This window comes from Podarcis cretensis, assembly GCF_951804945.1.
Source record: "Podarcis cretensis genome assembly, chromosome: 13".
Taxonomy (NCBI): Eukaryota; Metazoa; Chordata; class Lepidosauria; order Squamata; family Lacertidae; genus Podarcis; species Podarcis cretensis.
Window position 1 is genome coordinate 36,390,150 of NC_137182.1, and position 25,890 is coordinate 36,416,039.

The 25,890-nt window shown below is 46.5% G+C and overlaps 2 protein-coding genes and 1 long non-coding RNA gene across 6 annotated transcripts; 1 reads left to right on the forward strand and 2 right to left on the reverse strand.

Annotated features, from left to right (window-relative positions):
- Positions 1-833: 833 nt before the first annotated feature.
- LOC307201390 (integrin alpha-M-like) lies at positions 834-7,965 on the reverse strand. The gene is made up of 7 exons (XM_079950567.1): positions 7,779-7,965; positions 6,409-6,486; positions 5,656-5,783; positions 4,718-4,863; positions 4,347-4,500; positions 2,551-2,701; positions 834-1,177 (listed from the first exon to the last, which is right to left on the reverse strand). The coding sequence occupies exons 1-7, from the start codon at positions 7,831-7,833 to the stop codon at positions 1,023-1,025; spliced, it is 867 nt and encodes a 288-aa protein (XP_079806693.1). The 5' UTR covers positions 7,834-7,965; the 3' UTR covers positions 834-1,022.
- A 3,316-nt stretch (positions 7,966-11,281) lies between these two features.
- On the forward strand, positions 11,282-21,878 carry ACP4 (acid phosphatase 4). Of its 2 annotated transcripts, XM_079950552.1 has the most exons (11): positions 11,282-11,463; positions 14,548-14,643; positions 15,004-15,090; positions 16,291-16,428; positions 17,124-17,222; positions 18,438-18,533; positions 18,617-18,749; positions 19,179-19,261; positions 19,654-19,760; positions 20,710-20,879; positions 20,961-21,878. In XM_079950552.1, the coding sequence occupies exons 1-11, from the start codon at positions 11,293-11,295 to the stop codon at positions 21,044-21,046; spliced, it is 1,266 nt and encodes a 421-aa protein (XP_079806678.1). In that variant the 5' UTR covers positions 11,282-11,292; the 3' UTR covers positions 21,047-21,878. The 2 variants fall into 2 exon arrangements, with proteins under 2 accessions (XP_079806678.1, XP_079806679.1); XM_079950553.1 differs by lacking the exon at positions 17,124-17,222.
- On the reverse strand, positions 12,970-25,630 carry LOC307201402. Of its 3 annotated transcripts, none has more exons than XR_013832695.1 (4): positions 24,912-25,630; positions 24,208-24,284; positions 23,268-23,339; positions 12,970-13,992 (listed from the first exon to the last, which is right to left on the reverse strand). It is a non-coding gene; the product is annotated as an uncharacterized lncRNA (long non-coding RNA). The 3 variants fall into 3 exon arrangements; XR_013832696.1 differs by lacking the exon at positions 12,970-13,992 and adding an exon at positions 21,957-22,765; XR_013832697.1 differs by lacking the exon at positions 12,970-13,992 and adding an exon at positions 21,957-22,808.
- Positions 25,631-25,890: the final 260 nt, after the last annotated feature.

Here is a 25,890-nt window from a genome sequence, read left to right on the forward strand (position 1 = left end):
GCCAAGTACTCAAAGCGTCCAGAGGGAGGGAGAAGTGAGGAGGAAGGGCGAAAAGATTCACACACCTTTGTACCACGATGTGAGAAAGATATTCTCCCATGTTTGATCCTGCAGTGACAGCAGTGTCACAACACTAGAAACAGGTGATTTTTGTGCGCCCCCAATGGGGGCTGGTTTCAGCAACCCCCTAGGTACACCTCTGCCTGGGTGTAAGCCCCACTGAACATGGTGGGACTTACTTGTGAGAAAGCATTGCCAGCATCTTTGTTTTGCTGAGCTTCTTTTGTATTTTTCACTTTGAGCTTTTGGGTTGGGTGTGGGATATAAATCAAAATAACTCTCAGTCTTATTTGAGAAGGCAGCCTTTTAAATAGCTACACACACATATGCAGCGCGTACATCACTCTGCAACAGAGTTCCCCCTTCAAGTCTCCAAAATATCAGATGCTCTCTCCTAGGAACTCAGAGCAGGGCAGTCTGTGCAGCTACATTCCTGCTGAGATACGACAGGCGCCCACTGGTATCTTTCCAGAAACAATTGAAGACAATTTTTGTTTCAACAAGCTTTTCCATCTGGATGAAGAGATCTCTTCCTTGGGTATTCACTGTGTATCATTCTTAAACCTATCTCCAGTTATTATTACATATATTTTTTTTTAGAAAAGCTGTTTTTAGCTGCTTTTATTGCAGGCCTGTAAATCACCTTGACACGCAAGGAAAAGGGAGCTCGTAAGTTAATAAATTACTCTAGTAGAAATGACAAGAGCTCTCGCAGCCTATTGGGCACTGATGTGGAGTCAATTTACGTAAGTAAGAAACAGCAGGGACCCAACTGGTGAGCAGGCGGCTTTATTGACTTCTGCACCCTATAAGAAACCAGATTAAAAAGCTATGCGCCTGAGGAAGGACCTCCATGTGTCAGGATCTGACATTCTTCCCCTTCGATCTTCTTTGTCCTTCTCTCCCCTTCCTTCCTGAACCACATTGCCTCCATCCACTGCCCATCTCAGGCGCTGAGAACCCTAGCCACATTTCCCCTGCTTGGCAGCCAGCGCATTCAGTTTGGTGTTCACCTGATCAAGGCCACTCAGCACTCGCTCCAGTTTTTGCAGCACCTGGGGATCTGAGCAGCTGTTCAAGGGCTGGGGCACCATCGTAGGCTGTGGAGCAGCTGCACCTAGAGATAAACACAGCACCATTTCCCATTACGTGGTTGTTGCTGCATCCTTGGTTGACTGCCGTCTTCTAGTGCTTAATACATAAATTCAGAAGTGTTGGGGTTGAAGCCTCTTCTGCCCCACCTCCACTGAACCCAGAAGCCCTGCCTCACAATCCCAGATATGGCTACTAAGGGCCGATTCACCCACTGTCTTCAGAAGTCAGGGCCGAGGTGTCTTTTAGCAGCGGAGCAATAGCAAAAAGTAACCAAATTTCAAAATCCCAATCCCTGCTTGGGGCAGGCGATGCAATATGGCTGAATTTCTGCCTTTCTTACATGGGAATGCCCTCCCATCAGATGCCAAGGAGATAAATACCCATACAACTTTTAGAAGACATCTGAAGGCAGCGCTGTATCGGAAAGTTTTTAAAGTTTGATGTTTTAGTATGTTTTTATATGTGTTGGAACCCGCCCAGAGTGGCTGGCGCAACACAGCCAGATGAGCGGGGTATAATTCTAATTCTATAATTATAATTAGCAGCTACGAAAGGCTGCTTAAAAACAAAAAAGACCACTCTTATAAGTTTGTGCTGTTTGATATATCCCCTTCTCTCCTTTGTATGTGGTTTCATTGCATGGTTAGCATGGTTAGAAATCTTGTGAGGATCAGATTATAACACACATATTACAGATTAGGCCAAAGGTCCATTTAGACCAGCACCCTCTTCCTCTCAGTGGCCAAGCACATGCCTCCAGCAAACTTCCAAGCAGGATGTGAAAGCAATCTCTCTTCTAACAACCCCACACCTCCTGGTGGTGTTTTGCCCATACAACATGGAGATGGTGAGTGGTACCCCTTGGAACTGGCAGAACGGAAGGCAGAGAGGCCAACAGTTAAGTGGAGCCAGAGCCACTAAGAGCCAGGATCAGCCTCCGCTGATGGAGACTCCGTTTAGCTACCATAATAATTTATTATTATAATAATAATTCTATTGTTTATATGCCATCCATCTGACTGGGTTGCTCCAGCCACTCTGAGCGGCTGCTGGCAAAATATAAAAACACCATAAAACATCAAAAAATCAACATTTTCCACAGCTGATTGGCACCGATTCATCCTCAATCCTCTTTGCATTTACTCAGTTCCATTTTAAAGGTGCTTAAGTGTGGCCCTCACCCCCATCTTGTGGCAGTGAGTTCCACAGATTTGTTATGGAATGTAGAAACACAAAAGTATTTACATGGCATTGCGTACTTTTAAAAAATAAATATAAACATCCACAGTAATGCAGAATATACAAGGTCTTTTCCAGACCCCCCCTCCCAAATTCACAGGTTGCTGCTTCCCCCCTTCCCCTTCCCCTCACCCCCCAGTCCCCTAATCCTAGTACCGCGGCTGGTGCAAATCTTATCTTTCAGCTCCGCCTGGGATTCCCGGAGGCCTGAGAAGTGTCTCACGACAATGACATGCTCTGTGGGCGGGTGGGAGGCCATGGCATGGAGCTCACGCTGGGCAGTTGTACTCGTGAATCCCAGGCCAACCTTCCAGGAGAAACAAAAGTCACCAAGAGGCAGTTTGTGCTGTACTTTGGATGTGGTGTGAGGCAGACAAGAGAGGAACGGCGGGGTTCACCAAAGCTCAGGTCTTTCCCTCAGTGACACGGCAAGGAGTGGACAGCATGGCCCAGAACGCATCACCTCCAGCCTTCCACAGATGGAAAGAGGCAGGTGGTTGTAATGCCCCAATGTGCATCACTTCCTGTGTCCCGCTCCTTCCTTGGGCCCTTGCAGAAGGCTCTGCCATGCCTGCTGGGTGCTGTAGTCATTTAATCTGCCACATTCATTTACTCTGCTGACTTAAAAGGGTGTTTGTGGTTTTGTTTAAAGATGCACTAGAAAACCATAATTGTCTATCCGTATGCTGTCATGTTCAAAATATGACCCTGCACTTCCAAAAGGGTGGGGTGCTCACTCCATGGTACCCTTTGGGGTTCAGGGATGGCTGCTTACAAACAAGGCCCCCGAGAAAGTGTGTTTCCTGTGGCCTTCTGCCTGGGGAGCTTGTGGGCTCTTTTATACCAAAGAGAGGTCTCAGAAAATGGGGACAGCCTCAAGTAAACAGGGAGAAGAGAGCTGAGGGGAACCGCCACCCAGAGGACTCAGGTAATAGGTGTGCTGCCGACCACAAAGCCACCTGGAAAACAATTGTGGTGGCCATTGGGACCTGCCCAGTTTGCAAAAACTACTAGTTGGGTATCAGTCTCTCCCTGACAGAGGCTCTGTGGGTTTGGGGTGAGTTAATGATTAATCTACACCTGCAACCTGGGCACACCTTGAGAGGTCTGTGCTGGAGGAAGGTGAAGCCCCAACTCCCTCCAAGGACCATGTATGAGCCTTTTCTCATATACAACACAGGGGTGGATAGGGTAGCTTGATCACTCTGAAATCTGACAAAAATGCTTTATGGTTTTGGGGTATGTTTTACTCCATTCCTGATGGCATCTATCTGCCTTGAGAAACAATGGAGTCAAACTGCAGCAATAGCAGCACCAAAGTGACCTCCCTGGGGCGCAAGCCTGGGCAGTGTGTCTGGAGGTCCTGGGCTGCCCAGACAACAAGGCCTCCCTCTCGGCCTCACTGACGTGGCCAAAGGAAAGCAGAGCAATACGTTTGGCATCAGCTTGGCTGCAGGAGTTGCTGGAGGGAGGCGTACAAGGCGAATCTAACCATCTTGGGGATTCCACTCTGAATTTGTGTAGGGTTAACTGCTTGGCTTTTTCTTCTCCCAGAGATATCTGGCCAGTCAAAGCCATTTCCCAGGGTGTGGCTGCTGCCTCATGCTGACAGCTTCTAGGAGCCACAGGTGAGAGCTGAGTGCAGGTTGGGGACCAAAGGTGGACAAACTACCCCAGAAGGCGCATGGCATTAGGTCCACAGTTATTCCCATTTTACAGATGAGGTAAAGCAAGAGGTGGGGAACATGCAGCTTTTAGTATTAATGGTTGCTGATCTGCTCTAGTTGCCCATTTAGTCTGCTGCTGGTTTTAGTTTTGTACACCAGCCTGAGGTTTTGTTGCTTTTGTACTGTCACTGTAAGCTGCCCCCCAGAGTTCCAATTTAGCTGAAGGGTTGGCCCTTGAAACATGCAACTTAAATAAGTAACATAGGCAGGTATGTTTGCTCTCACCCCAACCGCAATGCGTGTGATTCCAGCTCTGTTGGCCTCTTCAACAATATCTGCATACTCCAGAGGGTCCCCTGTTTTCTCCCCGTCTGTCACTATCACAAGGAACTTCTTGGCTGTGGGGCGAGCTCCTTTTTGTGTGGTAAACAGCTCTTTCCTAAAAGTGGGAGGAGAGAGAAAGGCTGGCGGTGAGTGTGGCAAGTAACAGCTACAAAGGCCCAAGTTCCCACTTTCCCAGGCTCGACAGGCATTGTGCGTTTCACTATTGCTGTATCTCCATGGTAGGAAAAGCACTGTTTGAATTTCTGCACCGGCAGGGGAAAAAAAGAGGAGGCAGGGAAGGAGGGGGAGAAAACGGGAGCAAAGATACCCACACCACTTTTCTGATCCCGGAGGCCGTGTGGGAGCCGCCTCCCAGCTGTTTGATTCCACTGATCAAGAGGTCTGCATCCCGGTCTCTGCTGAAGCGTCTGAAGTCAAAATGCTCTTCAAAGCGGTTAGAGAACTGCAGGAGGGCAAACTGAGAACAGAGAGAGATTAATGAGGACACGGCTACTAGCCACAATGGCTATGCTCTACTGTCCACTGTCGGAGGCAGTATGCCTCTGAATGCGAGAAATTCGACGGGCCATTAGCCTTACCAGGCAGGGCTCTTCTTAACCTCTGTGATATTTGTATTTAAGCAGGTGTGCCAGACAGGAGGAGCAGCCCGATTCTTACATCAGCTAACAGCTGCCAGGATCAATTTGTTTGGGGGCCAGTGGCTACCCAGCTGCCTTCTTCCCATTTTGGATTACATTCATCGTTTCCCCCAGTTCAGGTCTGGTTACTGTTCGTGTTAAATAGAGACAGGCGTTTTGCTGCCTCAGGCCGAAAACCCAAATAGGAACCCCTTATGGTGATACGTGTATAATAATTAACTAAATATTTGACAATTTGCTGCCCTTGAACAGTAACCCCAAAGTATCCAATAACGCAGCCACCACATCCTTTGTTATTAACTCCTACACCCCCCAGGTGGAGTGAAGTGTGCAAGGTCAGAGGAATGGCTTCCCAAGGGACTTGGAGGCATTGAGCCCTTGTGCTTCTCAGCCAAACCCCACTCAATTGATCAGGAACAAGGGGTCACGCTGAGGTTCAGTGCAGCCTGCTCTTTCCCCCACAAAATCCTACTCTTTTACCCCAGCGGTATGTGCCCGGCAGCAAGGCACATGAAAATTGCAAGAATCCTAGTGTTTGTCTTGAATCTTCCAACATTTAAACCAACTCTGGGAGCTGACGCCATGCCCTCTTGCCCATCTCCCCTACTGACCTGCACATTATGGGGAATACTTTTCATTACGAGTGCAATGAACAGCTTCAGTTGCAGGAATTCTGATGCCCGCATGCTGGATGAACCATCCATCAGGAAGACAATGTCCCGGGCCTCATTCTGACACTCTGGATAGGGCGAAAGCAAGCCAGAAAGACTCATCCCAAGTCAAAAACATTCCTTTTCATTCCGAATACTCCTCAACTCAGCGGCAGTTTAATTTTCTGCATAAAGTTGCCACCTTTCTTTCCCACCCCCACCTCTTACAGGTCCCGTGCATTTAATCACGGCTACATGAGAGTTATACTCCATGTTAGAAGAACCTTGACCTCTTCAATTTCTGCTAGTTCCATAGGGTATAGTATTTATTTATTTTATCTGTTTCTTGCAAATTTATAAAAAAGTGGGGAGGGAGGATAGAAATGGGGGAGGGGGAGGAAAGGGGAAAACAAAACACCACTGTCAGCTCACATTAACTATACAATAAGCACCACTACATCCATCTTAATTTACACATACAAATTGATAGATGCTATCCAAATGTCCCCAGTAGGTATCCAATTGAAACTGATGTTTATCAAAAGTAATTTAAAGTGGCCAGGGTGTTAATATCTTGAGTCTATTGAGTAAAAGGTGGGGAACTACAGTTTCCAGGTTTATTTGTTGGGGAAGCCCATGGCTGTTAAAGCAGCAAAATCTTCTCTTTCGAGGAAACAACAACAACTGACATTCTTCTGCACAGTCCCTACTCACGTCCTAATTGCTGGTTGCTCTGGGGGGTTTCTGGGTCAGCCAAGGCATCTGTGAGATCAAAACTATCGCCAGCAGACCCTGTGAGAAAGGGGGAAAGGAGGTGAGCCAATACCAAGACAATCAAGAGAAAATGGGGACCATGTGTGTGAGATAGAGACATGGTGGGGTAGAGAGGTGTGTGTGTTGCTGCTGCTGCACGTCTGTGAAAATGAAAGAATCCCCTTTGATCAAGTTATTGCTGTATTCCCTGTCTGCAAAAGATGTTTTTTAACTTATTTGACCCTTTGACTATACAATTCATTAGGTGCTGCCACCCCTGCTCACTTTGCTTGCCAGCCCTGCTTATCTCTCTGCCAGCTGCCCTTGCCCCACACCTCACTGAACCTCCTCCTTTTACAAAACAGTATCAACTTGTCAAAATACATTTCCGGAGCTGCAACATCTGAAATGGTAGGCTGCATTGGGCCTCTAGTGTTTGTGCATGTGAAAGTGTGCTAGAGACTAGATGCATCCACTTGTCACTTGGAAATGACTAGAGATCTTGGAAAGAGAGCTGAAAGAGAGCAGACTAGTTAGACTAGTCTGTTAGACTACTGCAGTGTGCTATGTGTAGCGCTACCTTGAAGACCGTTCAGAAACTATAGCTAGTGCTGTAGACATGACAGCTAGTTTCTTAACCATTCAGCCCGGACACTGAGATCCAGCTCCGAGGGCCTTCTAGCAGTTCCCTCATTGCGAGAAGTGAGGTTACAGGGCCTTCTCAGTAGTGACACCCACCCTGTGGAACACCCTCCTATCAGATGTCAAGCAAATAAACAACTATGTGACCTTTAGAAGACATTTGAAGGCAGCCCTGTACAGGGAAGTTTTTAATGTTTGATGTTTTACTGTGGTTTCAAATTTGTCGGAAGTCAGCCAGTGTAGATGGGGCAATGCAGTCAGATGGGCAGGGTACATATAAAACCAAACAACAATAACAACTTTTAGCGTGTCCTGGTTTTTACTTTTTGAAATATGGCAATCCTAAGGGACAGGATTTATCAGAAACAGCCAACCAAAAAAGAGGTTATTGCCAGTAAGGAGTGACCAAGGCCTGAACAAGACTTTTTCTGCCTGGGGCAAAGGACAAGATTTTCCACAACCAAAATTGCAGTTGAGCATTACTTCTGTGCTGGCCATAGGACACTGTCTTCCACCACACCCCATTAACTGAGGACAACCTAGAGCAGGTCGTAGGATGTGGCACACACAGCTCTGCCCTTCCACACCTTGCTGCCATTCCCGGCCCCCAACATTCTGTTGCCTGAGGCGGTCGCCTGGCTCTACCTAATGGTAGAGACAGCCCTAAGTCCTGGATAGCTGGAACTGACCTGCTGCTCCCAGGAAAAGGAGGGTGATGATGATGGAGAACCCCAAAGCTCCCATGTCTTGTCTCTGATCTCTGCCCGTCAGTTTTCAGCCTTTTCACTATCGGAGAGCCGCAACTGGTGCAATGGGGCAAAGGCTTCTCCTGAACGTAGGCCGGAAGTTGGAAGGGCACTGACCAGGAAAGGCCATCTATTGGGGTGGGAGAGGAGAAAGCAGCAACCTCAGTTTGCAGGCAGCTGCAGCCTCTTTTCAATGTGCAAATATTTGCAGCCCTTTTGAACTCCTGAGTGGTAGCCAAGTTAGTCAGTTGTAGTGAAAATAACAAGTGTCCCTGTAGTACCATAACGAAAATATACGTTTGATGACTCAAAGGGGAAAGTTATGCTGAAAGACTTGGTAATCTTACAGCCAACCACTGCGAAAGCAGCAAAAGGCTGAATTCATTGGAAGTTTGGTATCCAGAAACGTGGTCAATCGCTTCAGAAGAAAAAATAACACACAAGATGAAAGCATTAAGGAAAACAAAGGGGCCTGACAAATTTAGAGAAATGTGGAATTGCTGTATTTAATAAATAAAAAGAGAAAACAATGTTATCCCAGCTCAAACTCATGGTAACTGAACTTGGATAATGGTATTCCTTCCATGGGGCTGCATTTCTCCTTTGTTCAGTTGCTCTGTTTCCAATGGTGGTTTTGTATTAGGTTTTTGGCCTTGCACCAACTCTGCTGTTAATTGACCTATATTTTGCTATTGCTCCATTATGTATGTTTGTTTATAAAATTAAATGAACACAGATTGAAATTGTTATGTAGTGAAGTTTCACCCTGGGCCAGCAGGGGGATACTGTAGATAGTTTTCACTCAGGTCTGTAGATAGTTTTCACTCAGGTCCACGTCAGTTATTTTAGGCGGGAACTCTGGGCTGTTGTTGCTACAATGTTGACAGCTGGCTGCCTATAAAAGCAGGCCGGCTGAGCTGTTTGCGTCAGTTCTATTCCAGCTTACAAAATAAAGAGCTACTTGGAAAAATTGCTGTGTCATCTGCTATGTCAACCCACAACTTAACAGAAATATTTTCTGGCATCATCATCATCATCATCATCATCATACACTCCGACTGATTTGCCAGGAAGTTTCTTTCTTTCTTTCTTTCTTTCTTTCTTTCTTTCTTTCTGACCTTTCCCTGGTAAAAATAACTGACCCTATTGCTGTAGGGTTTGTTAGGGTTTGCAGCACTGAGATTTTTCAGGGTTTAGCTTTCTCCTCCTGGCCTACCAAGTTTTTAAAGTGCTGGTGGTGCAGGAGGGGTTGGAGCCTAATTACAGTGGTACCTTGGTTTACGAACGTAATCCGTTCCGGAAGTCCGTTCTTAAACCAAAGCATTCTTAAACCAAGGCATGCTTTCCCATAGCAGCAGAGGACTCAATTTACAAATGGAGCACACTCAACAGGAAGCGAAACATGTTCTTATTCCAAGGCAAAGTTCACAAACCAAAACACCTACTTCCGGGTTTGCAGCGTTCTTAATCCAAGTTGTTCATAAACTAAGCTGTTCTTAAACCAAGGTACCACTGTACTGGAAGCTCTGGAATACTTCCTCCCCACACCCATATACACAGTATGGCTAGTAGCAGCCTCTCATATACATAAATGTGGAACAGCTACTGAACATTCTTGTGGACTAGTAGCTTTGGTACTCATTTCCAACATTTGATTTCAGCACTTGGCATTGAAGCAGCAGCTATGGATGCAGAACAACTTATGACTCAGTTTTCCCCAACCAGGATTCCAAACTAGCAATTAAAAAGTAGGAACACACTTTCCCCCTCCTGCTCTTTTTCATACCCAAACCCTTCTCTTTCAGTTTGTAGCAACAGCCACCATGCAGGAAGGCTGCCCCGTCATTCCCTTGGCAAGAGCTTTCTCCATCTGGACTGCAGCTTTTACAAGCTGTGGGGGAACCAATATTTTGATGCGGCCCAGAGCTCCTTCCTTGATGTTCCTTTATAAAATGAAATAAGGAAGCAGAAAGATCCAGAATTTCAAAGGCTCTTCTGTTAACAACCACAGTGAACGGCTAGCATAAAATGTACCTTACAAAAACAAACAAACCTTCACCCACCTAATTCCACATTCTGCATTTACAAAAGTCAAATCCTGGGTCCGGTACAAATTATACAAATAATTCATGCCTGGTCCTGCCATTACTGAACTGAAGAACAAGGGGAAATGGCACCTCATTTGCCACCAAAGGCTTCAAAACATTCTCTCTATTCTGATGTTCAATGCTGATGCCCAAACAGCACTGTCCACAGCCAAGAATTATAGAAGGAGCTATAAGCAGGCTTGGAGGAACACTGAAGTTTGCAGAAGTACAAAAAGGGTTTAGAAAAAGACACTGCATTCAATGACCACACAGGGTCAAACTCTAGAGTTCACAAGTCAAACCTGCAACAAAATCTTGTAGTACGGGTGCTCCTGTTCACTGCTCCGGTCAGTGTGCAACACCCTCCACAACGACACTCCATTCCATTCCCCTCCAGTCAGTCCACATTCTGGGTTGCAGCCAAGTAACTTCTAATCAAAGTATACCCATTGAAATTGATGGACATGACTAATTTAGATCTATACATGTCCACGATTGTACTCTAGTTTGGTTGGGTGCAGCCCAGAATGCTGACACACTGTGGCGATGTTGTGATGACTGACTGGAACAGGAGAACTCCCCACTAGAACGTTTTGTCACTGGAGGTTTTACTTGTGAACTGAGAGCCGAAGTCAAGACAGATTTCTGTCACATATACCTCCACCTCTGCTGAGGCCATCTCCTGCGAAACGTCAAATTCTGGAGACCAGGTGTAAATCAACAAGACACTTAGGCTAGTTGTCTGGCGAGATGGCGTCAAGGTGAACTTGTTTGTTGATCTACCAACAGGGAGGCTGGCATCAGCCATGCAAAACTGGACTCATTAATGTCTGGGGGTGACTATATGGTCCCACATCCTTCAGGTGGATGGAAGAGTCCGCAAACTGAATTCTTGTTGTCAGGTAACGACGACATGGCATGATTTGACTCCTGACCCCCTGGGCAAAGCTCCTCAACTTATAATGCTTGCGGGACAGGCAGAAATCCATCAGGAGAAGCTCCTCCGGCACATCTCTGTGCGAGCAAAAGGGTTTACCTGCTGAATTTTTGCCAGACACCCAGTGGCTAAACACACAAGACCCCGGCCAGAAACAAACCCGGCAACTGGTTATCACAGGCTCAGATGTTTTCTCTGCAGGTGGAGAAGGCAAGACGTAATGTCTTGGTTGGGAGTTGTAATCATCATGGCAAGTGAATCTCCCCCCATTTAACAAACAGGCAGTTTTAAGGGGACTGGCAGGTGTAAAACGGGGGGAGGGGGAACCGACACTCTTCTCACATACTAACACACACACACAAGCTCTGTGGTGCCGCCTGTTAGATCTGACCTGTCAGCAAAGGAAAATGAGAGATAATTACAGGGTCTGAGGATGGGCCTATATAACGGAAGAGTTTGCCCTCCCTCCCTCCAACAGTTCTTTTTCCAGGTGGCGGAGAACATGAGGCTCTCTGTAGCCCTGGCACCTTGGATTCTCCTCCTCATCCAGGATATTCTGCCTCTCACGCCGGCCCAAGAGAGGACGCTGCGCTTCGTCACGCTGGTACACAGGAGGGTGGGTGGCAGGAACTAGGGCGCCTGGGTTCTCCGGAAAGGAGCAGGAGTCTATTGCTGCACAGCAAGAGGGAAAGGAACCAGGGTACTTTGGGAGGAGCGTGAGGCATAGCTGTCAACTTACAGATTTGAAAATAAGGGACCAGCAGCCTCGAAAATAAGGGACCAGCAGCCAAAATAAGGGATTTTGCTTCGCTTATACATAAATCCGGCACTGATGAAGCCATGCTGCTTTTGCTGTGACTGACTGTGTTTTGCAGGGGGTTGGACTAGATGATCCTAAGGGTCTACAACTCCCACCAAAGAAGAGTGGCAGACAAAACTGATGAACGACGTCAAGATGGCAAAGCTTACAGGCAGAATTAGAAACCAGGAAGAGGACCTCTTTCATAAAGAATGGGGAAACTTTATAATTTATTTGAAAAGCTATTGTAAAGAGTTACATACATTGGTAGGGTTGACAGAAAACTTGGAGCAAAAATTTGAAATATGGATGGACAAATGATTTATAAAAATAGAGTTATGAAAGGGATGCAGAGGGGCAAATCACTACATTAAGATGCTGCACTGGTTGGAGGGTATGCTAAGCAGCATGTCAGGGCTGCCGTCGTCCTGGTGCGAGGAGTTCCATCGGCCCTTCCCCGCCAGAGAGAGGGGGGAGGGAGAGAGACTCTCACCCACGCTGCCCGCGAGCCCGGCATGAGGTGGTCGTGGCGGCGGCGTGGCCGCTGAAGCGCGGCCCTTCTGCGTCCCTCCCCTTCCCCTCCTCTTCCTCCTCCCTCAGGCCGCCTCCTCAGCCGCCGCTGCTGCCACCCATCTCCTCACGATGCGCCCCTGAGGGGAAAAGGGAGAGATGGAGACGTGGCAGCTCGTGCGTGTGCTCTTTCTCGCAGCGGAGGACCCCGAGCCGCTGCTTCCCTCCCAAGCTTAAGCATGAAACCCGGGAAATTTAAGGGACATCATCAATAAGGGACAGCAGCAGGACAGAGTGCTGGGATAAGGGAGTTTCACGCCAAATAAGGGACGGTTGACAGCTATGGTGTGAGGCCTACGGGGTCAGAGATGGGAAGCAGAGCTTCTGGATTCCTTGAGTCGGGAATGAAGGGGGTGCATTCTGCTCCAAGCAGTGAGTTGCCTCTCTTTCATTTCATATATTGCTATATCCCACCTTTCAGGATATAAATCTTACTGAGGTGGCTTAGAACTGACATTCAATTACTTACACACACACACACACACACACACACACACACACACACGTATCTCGGGTTAAGAACTTAATTTGTCCGGAGGTCCATTCTTAACCTAAAACTGTTCTTAACCTGAGGTACCACTTTGGCTAATTGGGCCTCCCGCTGCCGCTGTGCCGCCGCTGCGTGATTTCTGTTCTCATCCTGAGGTAAAGTTCTTAACCTGAGGTACTGTAACCCAAAGTGTTTGTAACCCGAGGTACCTCTCTTTCTCTCTCTCTGTGTGTGTGTATGAATGATTTTGATATTTAATTAATTATAAAAGTATCTCAGTACCCTGTTATCATAAAATATCAAGGTGGTGTACATTGTTAAAACAGGGGGGGGGGACACTGTGTTTTTAAACACTAAAAACACAGAAAAACATTAAGGAGACTGGCTATTGAAAAACTCCAGAACTTTGTGTTTTTTCCAGTGTTGGTAAAACGCCACTGAAATTAATGGACCCTAAGTTAGTCGTTCCCATTCATGTCAATGGATCCAGTCGGAGTCTGTCTAACCATGGTTACAACCCTATTATGGTGGGTGGGACAGTTCTGTACCAGAAGGGCACCACAGATCTGGGTCTGTGCTGGGCACAGAGACACATCACACACCCAGAGACTTGTAGCACCTTAGAAACTAACACTTACTGTGGCATAAGTTTCCATGCACTTAAGACCCCTTTGTCAAATACCTGATGCTGGCACACACACCCTTTTTTTTTTAACTGATTGGACTAATAGCTTGTTTAGCCTTAAGAAGGGTAATAACATACTAATTACTTTACCCTGACTCACCCAATCCCTGGCCACTTTGAATGAAAATGTATTCCACAGAAGTGCCCGAAAGACTGCAGGCTTGGTATTAGGAATACACCCTTAAGGGATGAGAGGGGAGCTTTTTAAAGGGATAGTGTGAAAAATAAGTATTAGGCCTATTATGAAATATATATATACTCACACACATAGGATGGTTCTCTTGAATGAATCAGATCTGAAGAACAGAAATTAGAAATTTGTATTTTTAATTTCTTTAAAGGGGTAGTTTTTATAGCACTAGATGCTATAAAACAGAGTTGTTGTTTTATATTTGGGATGCATAATTTATAATAATACCCGTATAAGTACATATTTGTTTATTTTGCAATACACTTGGTGCATGTCACGTAAACTCAAAAGTAAAAATTTTAAAGTGGCTGTGGTTGCTTTTCTTTGCCCCTCACCTATAAATGAATTGGTGCAGGCATCTTGTTTCTGGTTTACAGACTGACCCTCCAGCAATGCCATCTATTAAAGAAAGGGAAAACATGTGTCTGTTTCTGTGCATGTGTGTGAGAGAACTAGATAGCAAAGAGGGGGGTGGAGGTGGAATAATATTAAAGGTAAATCACAGTAGGTCCCATTTTGCAGGCCAGGATCATAGAATCATAGAATCTTAAGAGTTGGAAGGGACCCAAGGGTCATCTAGTCCAGCCCCCTGCAATGCAGGAATTTCAACGAAAGCATCCATTGCAGACGCCCATCCAACCTCTGCTTAGAAAACCTCCATGGAGAGTCCAGCACTTCTGATGGGAGACTGTTCCAGCGCCGAACAGCTCTTACTGTCAGAAAGTTTTTCCGAATGTTTACTCGGAATCTCCTTTCCTGTAACTTGAAGCCATTGGTTCGAGTCTTACCCTCAAGAGCAGGAGAGAAAAAGCATGCTTCCTCTTCCATGTGACAGCCCTGAAGATATTTTAAAAGTCCAAAAAGATTCCTGGTCCTGTAGGTTAGAAATTTGAGGGCAAAACTATCACTCGGTTTGCTGTATGTTGCTGTTCTGACCCCCTTCTTCCTTCTTAGGTGTATCGCCATGGTGACCGATCCCCTCTGGGCACCTACCCCACGGATCCCCACAAAGCGGCACCCTGGCCACAAGGCTTCCAGCAACTCACTGAGGTGGGGGCTTGGGGGGGTGTAGAGGGGTGGGATCGGCACTGGAGGCAAATGGGGCACTGCCCCTGTCTGGCTGCCTTTTTGCTTTACCACCAGTCAGGGGCTGGCTCTCCCTGCCATTGGTTCAAGCTCCACCTGTTTTCTGCCCTGCTGATCCCCATGGTCGCCTTCAGCCACAACTTGGGGAAGGGGGAGAAAGGCACTTTCCAGAATTTCCATGACTGGAGTTTTTGTGTGAGTGAAGGCGATTGATCTCAGCCTTCGCTTTGCACTGGAGCAATGGGACAGCCCTGTTTTGGAGGACGTTTCAGATCTTTCTCTCCCCTCCCCCCCAACTTGCCTTTTTCCTTTTGTCTACTGCAGGTAGGTATTTTGCAACAGAAGGCACTAGGACGTTTCCTCAGAGAGAGATATGCTGGCTTCCTGAGTGCATCCTACAAACCACAGGAGGTAAATATCCGTTTGCTTATTTAATAAAGGCAATACAGTGGTGCCCCGCAAGACGAATGCCTCGCAAGACGGAAAACTCGCTAGACGAAAGAGTTTTCCGTTTTGGAGGTGCTTCGCAAAACGAATTTCCTATGGGCTTGCTTTGCAAGACGAAAATGTCTTGCGAGTTCCTGCGGTCCCCCCCCCTTTTTCTAAGCCGCTAAACCGCTTATCTGCTAAGCCGCTAATAGCGCTAAGCCGCTAAGCCGTCAATGGGCTTGCTTCGCAAGACGAAAAAACCGCTAGACAAAGAGACTCGCGGAACGGATTCTTTTCGTCTTGCGAGGCACCACTGTATATATATTCCACACCAGCACCCAAGAATTCACAAGGCAGCAAATATGCATACAGTAATAAATATATATAAAGCATGCAACAATTTAAGTATCTGAAGAAGTGTGCATGCACACGAAAGCTCATACCAAGAACTAACTTAGTTGGTCTTTAAGGTGCTACTGGAAGGAATTTTTTTTGTTTTGACTATGGCAGACCAACACGGCTACCTATCTGTAACTGGAACAATTTAAGTATTAGCTGACATGCAAAAATAAGCAGCAGCAGCACCCCCAAAATGTATCCAAACCCATAACACCAGCTCCACCCACCTTTTAAAAAGCTAATGGGTGGTGGGTGAAGCAAGAGGGGGAAACTGGGTGGCTCTAGATGCCCAAGTGCACAATGGAGGCTTTTGATTTTTACATCCCACCTTTCCTCCAAGGAACTCAATGAGGCATACACAGATCTTCCCCTCTCCATGTTATTCTCACAACAACCCTGCAAAGCAGTTTAGACTGAGAGATGGTGACTGGCCCAGGGTCACCCAGTAAGTTTCACGGCTGAGTAGGAATTTGAACCCTGGTCTCCCATGTCCTACTCCAATACACAGCACTGGCTTGTGTTCCAGCCACACAAAAGCCCAAAGCTTCTACACTCCCACCAACACAACTCTATTGACCCTTCAGGCAAGCAAGCAACATTAGCTTCACAGGTCAAAGACACATTCCAGCCAGGCCAGAGCAGCTCGAGAGGGTGTAGTGGAGATCAGTGAGATGTGTGGGCTTTGAGGGTCCCAAGGACAGGATAAATAGCCCCACCAGCACTCGGGGACAGCCAAGGTTTTCACCCGCCTTGAGGCCAACCAACCATTATGCCGCTTTCTAGATCTATATCCGCAGCACAGATTACGACCGCACCTTAATGAGCGCCCAAGCCAACCTGATGGGGCTCTATCCAAGCTCAGATCCAGAGATCAGCTGGAGACCTGTTCCCATCCACACTGTGCCTACTAAGTATGATAAGGTAATCCTTCGCAACTTGCCCAGATTTTACTGGTTCTTATCAGCTGCTTCTCTGCTTTGTATTGAATTTACGTGGCATTTTCTTATATTGCTTTTATTGAACACCATCCTACGAGTCTTCCATTGCAAGGTGGTCTATGCATGAAACAAATGTATTTTTTAATAGAGAAGCTGAGGGAAGTGTTTCCTGAAAAGGGGAATGCCACTTCACGAAATCCAACTTTATCAAGAATGAATTTCTTTCTGGCTCTTTTATTTTGATGTCTTGCCACATTTCTGTATGAGTTCCGTCTAGGCCCTGCATTTTCATTCTGGTCAAGCTTAAAAATTGGGACAGAGACTCAGTAAGTATATTTACCATTTAGACTGGTGTCGTGAAGTCTAGCATTCAATCCACTACACCAGCCTGGTAATCTGGCAGATATTTTGACCTATAATTCCCATCAACCACCTGTGCTGTCAGAAGCTGATGGGAATGGTCGGCCAAAATATCTGCCTGACTCCAGGTTGCTGAAGACAGCTCTACACAGCAGCCTTTTTTGAGCAAAGCAGGAGTATATGGATGTGAAAGTGAGATTCAACCAGTGTTCCTGCTTCTGAAGTGTAGCCCCATAGTTTACATATGGGAAAGGAAAGAGGGGTCAGCTTTCCCAAAGAATCAGATTTGTCTGTCTTTTCCTACTCCACACCTCACAGCTGCTGAAGCCGCCAACCCGGAACTGCCTACGATACCAACAGCTGATGGGAGAGACAATTAATTTGCCAAGCTATCAGGCTAAAATGGAGACCTGGAAGGTATCAGGGAAAGGTGGGGTTGGCTAGGAGGGAGAAATGGATTCCAAAGTCAGGATTTCTTCTTCATCCAATTCATCAATCCAACTCTTTGCACCCATTGTAAGAGGAATGCATCATCCGGAGGGGGAGTCTTGTTCTCTGCCTTGATCACTCAGAGGATATATATGTACTACAAACTAAAACAGGTTTTATACCACTTTAATTGACCTGGCTTTTACCCAAAAAAATCTTGGGAAATGTAACTCACGATTGATACTTTAGGGATCCAAAGCATGCATACCCCACACCCCCCGAAAATCATGGTTCCCAGGATTCCCTGCAGAGTGAATTACATAATACCAGTTCGCTTGTCTTGTCTTGCATTGCCATCGACAAGAAAACTGACTGCCTTCTTTTGCTTAAGGCAGCCCTTTGTTTACTTTTGGAAATCTCTGATGGCCAGTCTAGCACCCAATCTGAGTGTTTTTATTATTCATTTAAAATATTCATATACCACTTTGTGGGGCAAGAATCCGGGGTGGTTCCAAAAAATTAAAGCTAAAGCTTTTGATTGTAATAAAAAACATTAGTAACAACAACAGATACAAGATAAAAAAGCAATGCTTTAAAAAAGTGCCCAGCGGTGTAATGCAAGCATGCTTATTCAAAAACAAATTACTTCTAGGTAAGCACTTGTAGCAGCCTTTGCCAACCCTAGTGCCCTTCAGCTGGTTTGGACTACAACTCCCAGCAGCCCCAGATAGCACCTTGTTGGGCCTGAGGGCACAGTCAAAAAAATCTAAGAAACTGTCATGGGAATCACCCATTGCACAGAAAAAACTGATGTTCGGGACCAAAAAACTCTACACAGCCCAAAATAAACAAAAAAGAGGTTCATATACATATAGTTTTAAAATATATACAAATTTGAGAAAGGCAGGGGCCCTTAGGCCTAACTTAGTCATGTTTATTAACTCTGATGGGTGTAGTCTTGAGTGAAACAAACACTGAATACCATCCATAATGGGTCCAATTATGGTGCCAACCCTACATGGAAGTGGGTTTTTGGAAGCCACACCACTTCACTTACAACATTCAGGCCTATGTCAGTTTACGTGGACATATACTGATGTTAGTAAGACCATGTAGGATAGTGGAACTAGCTTCCTCCAGGAAAAGCACATTGAAGTTCCAATCCGTTAGCTAATTCTTCTTCCCCCTTCCCTCCCTTCCCAGGGCTTTATGAGAGAGATGGCAAACCATACAGGGCTTAAAGAGGAACAGCTGACCCTGAGGGGCCTTTGGAGGGTCCATGACTCCCTCTTCTGCCAGGTAGGCATACTGCACTGCCTAACAGCCTCCCCCCAGTTTGCCTCCAACCATACCTTTCTCTAGTGTTTTTTCTTTCCTTGTAGAAAACACACAACCTGACCTTGCCTAGCTGGGCCACACCACAGGTCCTGGCCACCCTTTCAGAGATGGAAGCATTCAATGTCGAAGCCCATGTGGGAATGCATGCAAGCCAGGAGAAGGCCCGATTCACTGGAGGTAAATTTCAATCAATTTTAGAGGATAAACATTCTAACGCTGCTTTGACACAGTACTGGGGGAAAAAACTGAGGAGGGCCCGTTCACACGGCACCTGAAAATTCACTATTTTCCAGTTCAATGTGTTCCCCATTGTCCTCCACAGATCCATACCTAACCAATTGGTGTGGGGACCATGACATTTCTGTGCTTTTCTTTTTTTGTTACTATGGTTTTTCTTCTACTCAACCCTTCAACTGTTATTGATGGCACATGCCCCAGTGCTCAGCACATGTGTGTGCTTGCATGACTCTCATTTTCATATGCAACACGGTACCCCCTTGACCCCCAATTATTTGCAGAGCTGCTAGTTTTGTGCCTGTTGGTCAGTTATTCTTTGACATACCATAGGACACCCCCTCAGTCAACAGTCTCTCTCCCACCTTGCAGGGATATTACTTGGCGCTATCCTGAGCAACTTCTCCAAAGTAGTGTGCCGAGATCTGCCCCTGAAGATGATCATGTATTCTGCTGTAAGTCTTTTCCCACCTTAAGACTTCAGGGGGACCATGTGGGAAGATGGGGGGGGGTCTAAGTGTGCATAGCAGTCTGCCTGTTTAGAAGGATCTCGGGCTCTTTAGTAGCTTCACTGCAGTCCTTTTTGAAAGTGCTAAAAATAGTCTCTCTAAAACTACAACTATAAAACTAAGCCTGCAAACTATGGAACACACTTATCACATGAAGGGGAAACAGGAAGTTCCTGGATAGCACCCTCCATGAAGATGAGGGGGAAGCAAAGTAATATCATCTAGTCTGCACATGAAAAAATGGCATGTTTTAGGGAGTGGGGGGCATAGCAATATATTGTAAAATGCAAAACAAAAAAACATGTTGGCTACATTTTTCCTGTTCACCTACTTTTTAGCATGACAGCACCTTAATCGCTCTTCAAGGAGCCCTGGGCGTTTATGAAGGTCCCCCTCCACCCTATGCTGCCTGTCATGGGTTTGAGTTCTACCAGGAAAGCAATAAGTAAGTCTGGCTCCATCTGTGGGGCAGGAAGTTTCTCTTGTTTTGCTGGGTGTTGAATTTGCTCTCCATCACAGAGAAAGGTTTGGTGTGCATGTAAAAACTGCACAGGTGCTGATGAACTACTGATGATTTATCATCCTGGTGAAATAAAATGCTGGCAGTATTTTAAGAAGCAAAAAAAATGTCCAGCCTTCAAGGCTTGTGAGGGTGAGCTTAAAAGGCTTATAACTTGCAGCAATATCCCAGGGAACAGAATGTGCTCAGGCTTTCAGCTTCCTCTGTAACTCTGTGCCCAATAGAACAAATTATGCACAATTGCTTTTGCATGAAGAACTGAAATTTTTACTTATTGAAAAAGCATCTTATACATGCCCCCCCCCCATTCCTTTTGTGGCTCTGCTATCCTCCCACAACTCAATGGTAGACACATCACTTCACATGCAAAGGATTACACAGGTTCAATCCCCAGTATTCTCCAGGCAGGGCTGGGGAAAGGCTCCCTATTTGAAACCGTGGCATGTTTTCCCTTGTTTTTTAAAATTAAAAGCCACCTTTTGGAGTATGGTAAGTCTTCTCTGTCCAGTTTTTTAATTTTATTTTTAGTTCTGACTTTGATATAAGGAAACATTATTATTACTACCCTTTCTTAAAAGTTGTCCTCTCCAAACCAAGGAGTACACCATTCGGAGGGACTCTCTCTCTCTGCCAGCTCCTAGTATCCCTTGCAGTATTAACAGCTGCCTCCCAGCGACTTGTCAGCACATTTGCAGTTGCTGACGCATTAACACAAAGCACAGCATAGTTAAGAGGCTGAGACAGTACCAGAACATTTTGAGAGACACTGCAGGAAGGAAAGCACCAAATATCAGAGCCAACGTTTGGCAGTGCGGGGTTATGGGAGGTGAAGAGTGCAACCTTTACTAAGCTCCTGTGTTTTCCATCTTTCCAGTTCCTTCAGTGTATCCATGTTTTATCGGAACGAAAGCAGCCACCAGCCCCACCCCTTAGCCCTGCCTGACTGCCCCACACCTTGCCCACTGCCTCTCTTCATTCATCTCACGAAGGCAGTCATCCCGCTGAACTGGGATGCCGAATGCCAAAACCCTCGGGCAGGCACAGGTAATGCAAGGTCTTTTCCCTCCCCCTGGGCAGAGGTTCGCACTGACTCTCCCATTCACACCTGTTGAATTCCTTTTGCAGGGCGCACCGTAACAGCGCTGGCTGTGGCAGTAGGCCTGCTGAGCACGGCATTAATAGGAGCAGGCATCATGTACTGGAGGAGGTGATGGGAAGATGGGCTCATGGCAACCACCAATCGCCCTCATGGGAAGAAAGAACAGCCTCTGCATGCTGTGAAGTGTGGTCCAGTGGCTGGAGCCAAGGGGGGCAAACTCAGACTCCATCCACAGAAGCTGATGGTCCAAGCAGCACCGGCAAGAGGCACATTTACTGTAGGGAATTATTAGGAGACTTAAAAATAAAGCAAGTAGCGCAATGCTTGTGAGTACTACACTGTGTGTACCTTTCTGTCAGACATGGCAAGGAAATTCTTATGCCTCCATTGTTTAGAGGGCCCCATGCTTTTCATTTTAGTATGTAATCTGCTCTTGACATAAACCACGAATTTTAAAATCAGAGTTGGAAGGGACCCTGAGGATCATCTAGTCCAACCCCCTGCAATGCAGGAATATGCAGCTGTCCCATATGGGGATCAAACCTGCAACCTTGGTGTTATCAGCACCATGCTCTGACCACCTAAGCTGTGCTTAATGCCTTGGGTTCCCTACAAAAGACATCTGTGGTAGATCAACATCTGGATAGCCAGATTTTCCGTACCTTGCCAAAAAGATGCCTGCATGTGAAAAACATTAAGTACAACTATGCAAATAATAAAAGATCAAACCTCTCCATTCTGAAGGAAATCAGCCCTGAGTGCTCACTGGAAGGACAGATCCTGAAACTGAGGCTCCAGTACTTTGGCCACCTCATGAGAAGAGAAGACTCCCTGGAGAAGACCCTGATGTTGGGAAAGATGGAGGGCACAAGGAGAAGGGGGCGACAGAGGACGAGATGGTTGGACAGTGTTCTTGAAGCTACAACTGCGGGAGGCAGTGGAAGACAGGAGTGCCAGGAGTGCTCTGGTCCCCAGGGTCATGAAGAATCGGACACGACTAAACGACAACAATGCAAAACCACTTATCGTTTCTACATTTTATTGGAAAAAGTAAATGCTGCACAGAATAACACTGTCCCTGCCTGGAGGCATACAATCCAAGTTTTGTTTTCCCCAAGTTGAAAGGAGTACATGCCAAGGTTGTGCAAAATGCAGCATTCTTGGCAAATATCCCCAAAGATATTCATGCTGCTTCAGAATCCAAGGTGAAACAAACAGCCTTGCTTTGGAGGGTGTGTATGGCTTATGATCATCAATTTATTTAGAGCATTTGTACGCTGCTCTTCAACCAAGGAGGTTACCAGCATGGCTTATATGCAGTCAATAAAAGCAAGGCAGTTCCTGCTTGCAGACTTACAATCTTAAAAACGCAACACACAAGGGGAAACGGACAAGGAGGGAAGAGGAAAGAAATTAAACTCAGGTACCAATCCTTAAACAGTTTTTCTTTTAATGACCAACTGGCACAGTTCAGGGGTAGGAGGTGCCTGATACTGCCAATATTTTGGCAAAGCTGATGGAATAATCCCTGCTTCTGATGGAAGCTCAACTCAACTGCTCTTAATAGAAAGATGCAGCGAAGAGCCAAGCTACTTGGTTCTGAAACCAAGAAACTTGCTTGAAAGAGTAGGAGGCTGGTGATCAAGCAGAGTTGGGGGAAAAGGTGTGTGCGCAAAGGCTGTTTAAATGATGGAAGGCAATGGAAAAAAAATCAGTGGATCCAAAAAAAATATATGTATCAGTGACTTGCTGATAGTCCAGGAGATTCTTTCAAGACTGTGGGAGAAACCCATCCATTCCGTTTTGCTGCGGGCATCCAGCTTGGCTGAGGCTGGGTGGGAAGAAATATGCCACATGAATTAGCAACGCAGTGCCTAGGGAAAGCCCAAACAGGATATGACGGTGCTTTTAAAAGGCTGCTGACTGAATCTTGAAGGGCCCTGTACCTCGGTCAGAGATAGTGTAATGTTCTTCTGGAATAATGGGACTATCCCTGTACAAGTTTATTCAGGAACTTTAGTTATTCCCTCAGCCCAGCCCCAGCAGACTAAGCCTTTTGGCCCCATGGAATACAAATCCAGTAAGAGAGCATTTGCTTCCAAATTTAAAGGCTGTTAATTTTTAAAAAGACGCTCCCTGATACATGCCTCAGCGCTACAAAGCACATACAGTGAAGTACAACTTTCCTGCCTCTCAAAAGAAATGGGAGGACTGACCCCTGTCTTGCAAAAGAGGCCCCCTTCAACACAACCTTGGCATAACCCTTAAGGATCAACCACTGTGTTTTTCAATGCCCAGACAATCTTTCCTCTGCCTTTCCTGCCCCGTTCTACCTGTGAGCCGTCAGGGCACGGAACCAGTTGCATCTTCCTGCCTGCAAGAGCAGAGCTCAGGTGTTCCCATATCTGAAGAAAGAAAGCAAACAAACCATGTTGGCAAGACTTTTTTGCACACTATCCACAAGGTGTAGCCTAGTTTCAGTTTCACAGATCACTCACTACACATATTGGATTTCATGCCTGCAAGCACATTTTCCGTTCCTGCCACTCAGTTCTTTTTTTAAAAAGAGAGAATATGTAAAGAAATTAGGTGCATCACAATTTCAGGAGTAGCCAACATGATACTCCACACTATTGCTGGGACTGCAGTTTCCACCCTCCCTGGCCATTTGCTATGCTGGTGAGGGCTAACAGGAGCCCAACATTTGGAGAACACCATGCTGGTGACCCCCAAAACAAACTTCAATATCTAAAATGTTTTGGCAAGTCATGGGTATTGCTTCTCCACTCCAAATTCCCAATTCTCTAAGCAGCTTTAAAACGGGGTGGTGGTGGGGCAATCTGGACAGCATGATACACTGGCCCCTTACCATTAAAAATTTTAATTTCTCCAGCTTAACAGAAACGTAGTCCCATACTTCCATAAGCTGTAACACACACAAACTTTAGCTCTAAACAATAGGCAAAGCTCAACTGCTGCATTGTGTCATTCCTAAGCCATTCATGCTTTACAAGCTGATGGAGTGAGAGCATTAATACTAGGAGACCATCGTTGTCCCTCTGCAGACACACTAAATGCACAGCCAAGTAGGGACTCTCAGATCCAGAACCCCTCAGTCTTCTGGAGTGTCAAGTCCCCAGAAGGCACCCAAATCGTCACAGCAATCGGAGCCCAGTGCTGACATCATTGGGGTATCTCATGTCCCACTTCTAGGAACTGCACTAACTCTGTTCCAATACCCCTCTTTCAACTTGTCATTAAGTGAATGCTCACCAGCCTTGGCTGCCACTGAAGCACCTAGATTCAACTTGCGAGGCAGATATTCATCTTGGGTACATCATCAGGGTCACCTAACAATAAAGGTATCAGTTAGGAGCTGGGAATGCACGGGACTATTCCCTATATCAATCCACCACCCTCCCTACCCAAAGCTATGCTGTACACCTGGATGAGAAGATGAGAGCAGTCCAGTGTTTCATTCTCCAGTGTTTTGCCATTGTATCCTCTGCAGGAAGTCCCAGCTGCCACAACTGTACACATGTGTCTCAAAGTTCAACACACAGACCTAATCCCACCAGAGCCTTCTCCCCACAACCTCAACCTCTTGGGATCAACAGGGATTCTGCTCCTCAGTCCCCCATGATGTCAAAGGCATGGGGGGCACTGTTATCGTCATTGCAATCCGCGCCCAGTGCTAACATCATTGGAGGAACCCTGTGGCCACAGCACTCCCACCTACACACAGAAATGCTCTCCTGGTTTACCATGCACCCCAATCTCCAATGGAAGTAAATTTGGCCCATATAAATATAGGACTTGCCAGACCTTGCATGGAACCCCCAACGAATGCACCGGCACACTAGAGGGGGAGATGGTGTTTCACTCTTTACTATCTAACTGAAGTGCCCAGAAAACCTTCTACAGTAGCTCAGGATTTCCCAGGGCAACAGTCTGAAATTTGGCAGGGCAACACTTACCCAGCACCACAAGTTCATCGGGTCACTGGAGGCCCAAGATGGATGCTCCATTTTAAGCAGGAGATAGACAAAAAGAAGTATTGCTGTAGGAAGGGAAAGCTGGTTAGTAAAATAAGCCACTAGAGGCACTCTTCCAGAATCCTGCCTGACAGCAAACTACATTCCTCTTATACCAGTCCCTATATACACCCTTGTCTGCCAGTTTCAGTCAAAATCCCTTTTCTACCCCCCACAAATTACCCCGTTAACTACCACAGGTATAGCCAGGATTTTTGCCGGGGGGGGCAGAACCTCAGTTAGCCATGTATTTTTATTGATTTGGGGGAGGCAGCTGCCCCTCCCTGCCCCCCTCAGCTACGCCCATGCCAACTACACTACGGCCCTTAACTAAACCCTTTTACAAAGCTATTCTCCCTTACGCTGCTGAGCCTCATCAACCCTCCTTTGACTTTAAACAGTCAGCATCTTTATACAAGTCTTTAGCATTACCACAACCCCTTCCCTCTTTACTGCTACATTCCAGTTTATTCCCCACACAAGCCCTACATGCCCTTTCCACTTTGGGTCCCTCTCTACCTATCTGCACCCTAACGCCGCCTCTGCAACTCCACCACCCAGCTCTGATTCTAAACCTCTTCCTCTCCCCCGCAACAGAGAGCCTAGCAGCAGAAGCGGGCGGGGGTACAGAGAAACCAATAAGAAATAAGCAACCCAGTTATTCGGCCGGCCCGCCCGCCTTTGTATCGCGCAGTACCTGCAATCTCCTTCACGCCGCCATTTGAAACAGGAAGAAGGTTGGCCGCACGTGGCCCTTTTATACTCCCGCTTTGCCCCGCCCACACCTTCAGAGTCCGAACTCGTCAACTTTCGCGCGCGGCCGCCGTCCTGCGCGTGCGCATAGCTGATGAAATGGAACGCAGGCCTTGCCCCTCCCCTCTCGTAACTGGGCGCGCGTGCGCAAGGGAGGGGAGGCAGAGGA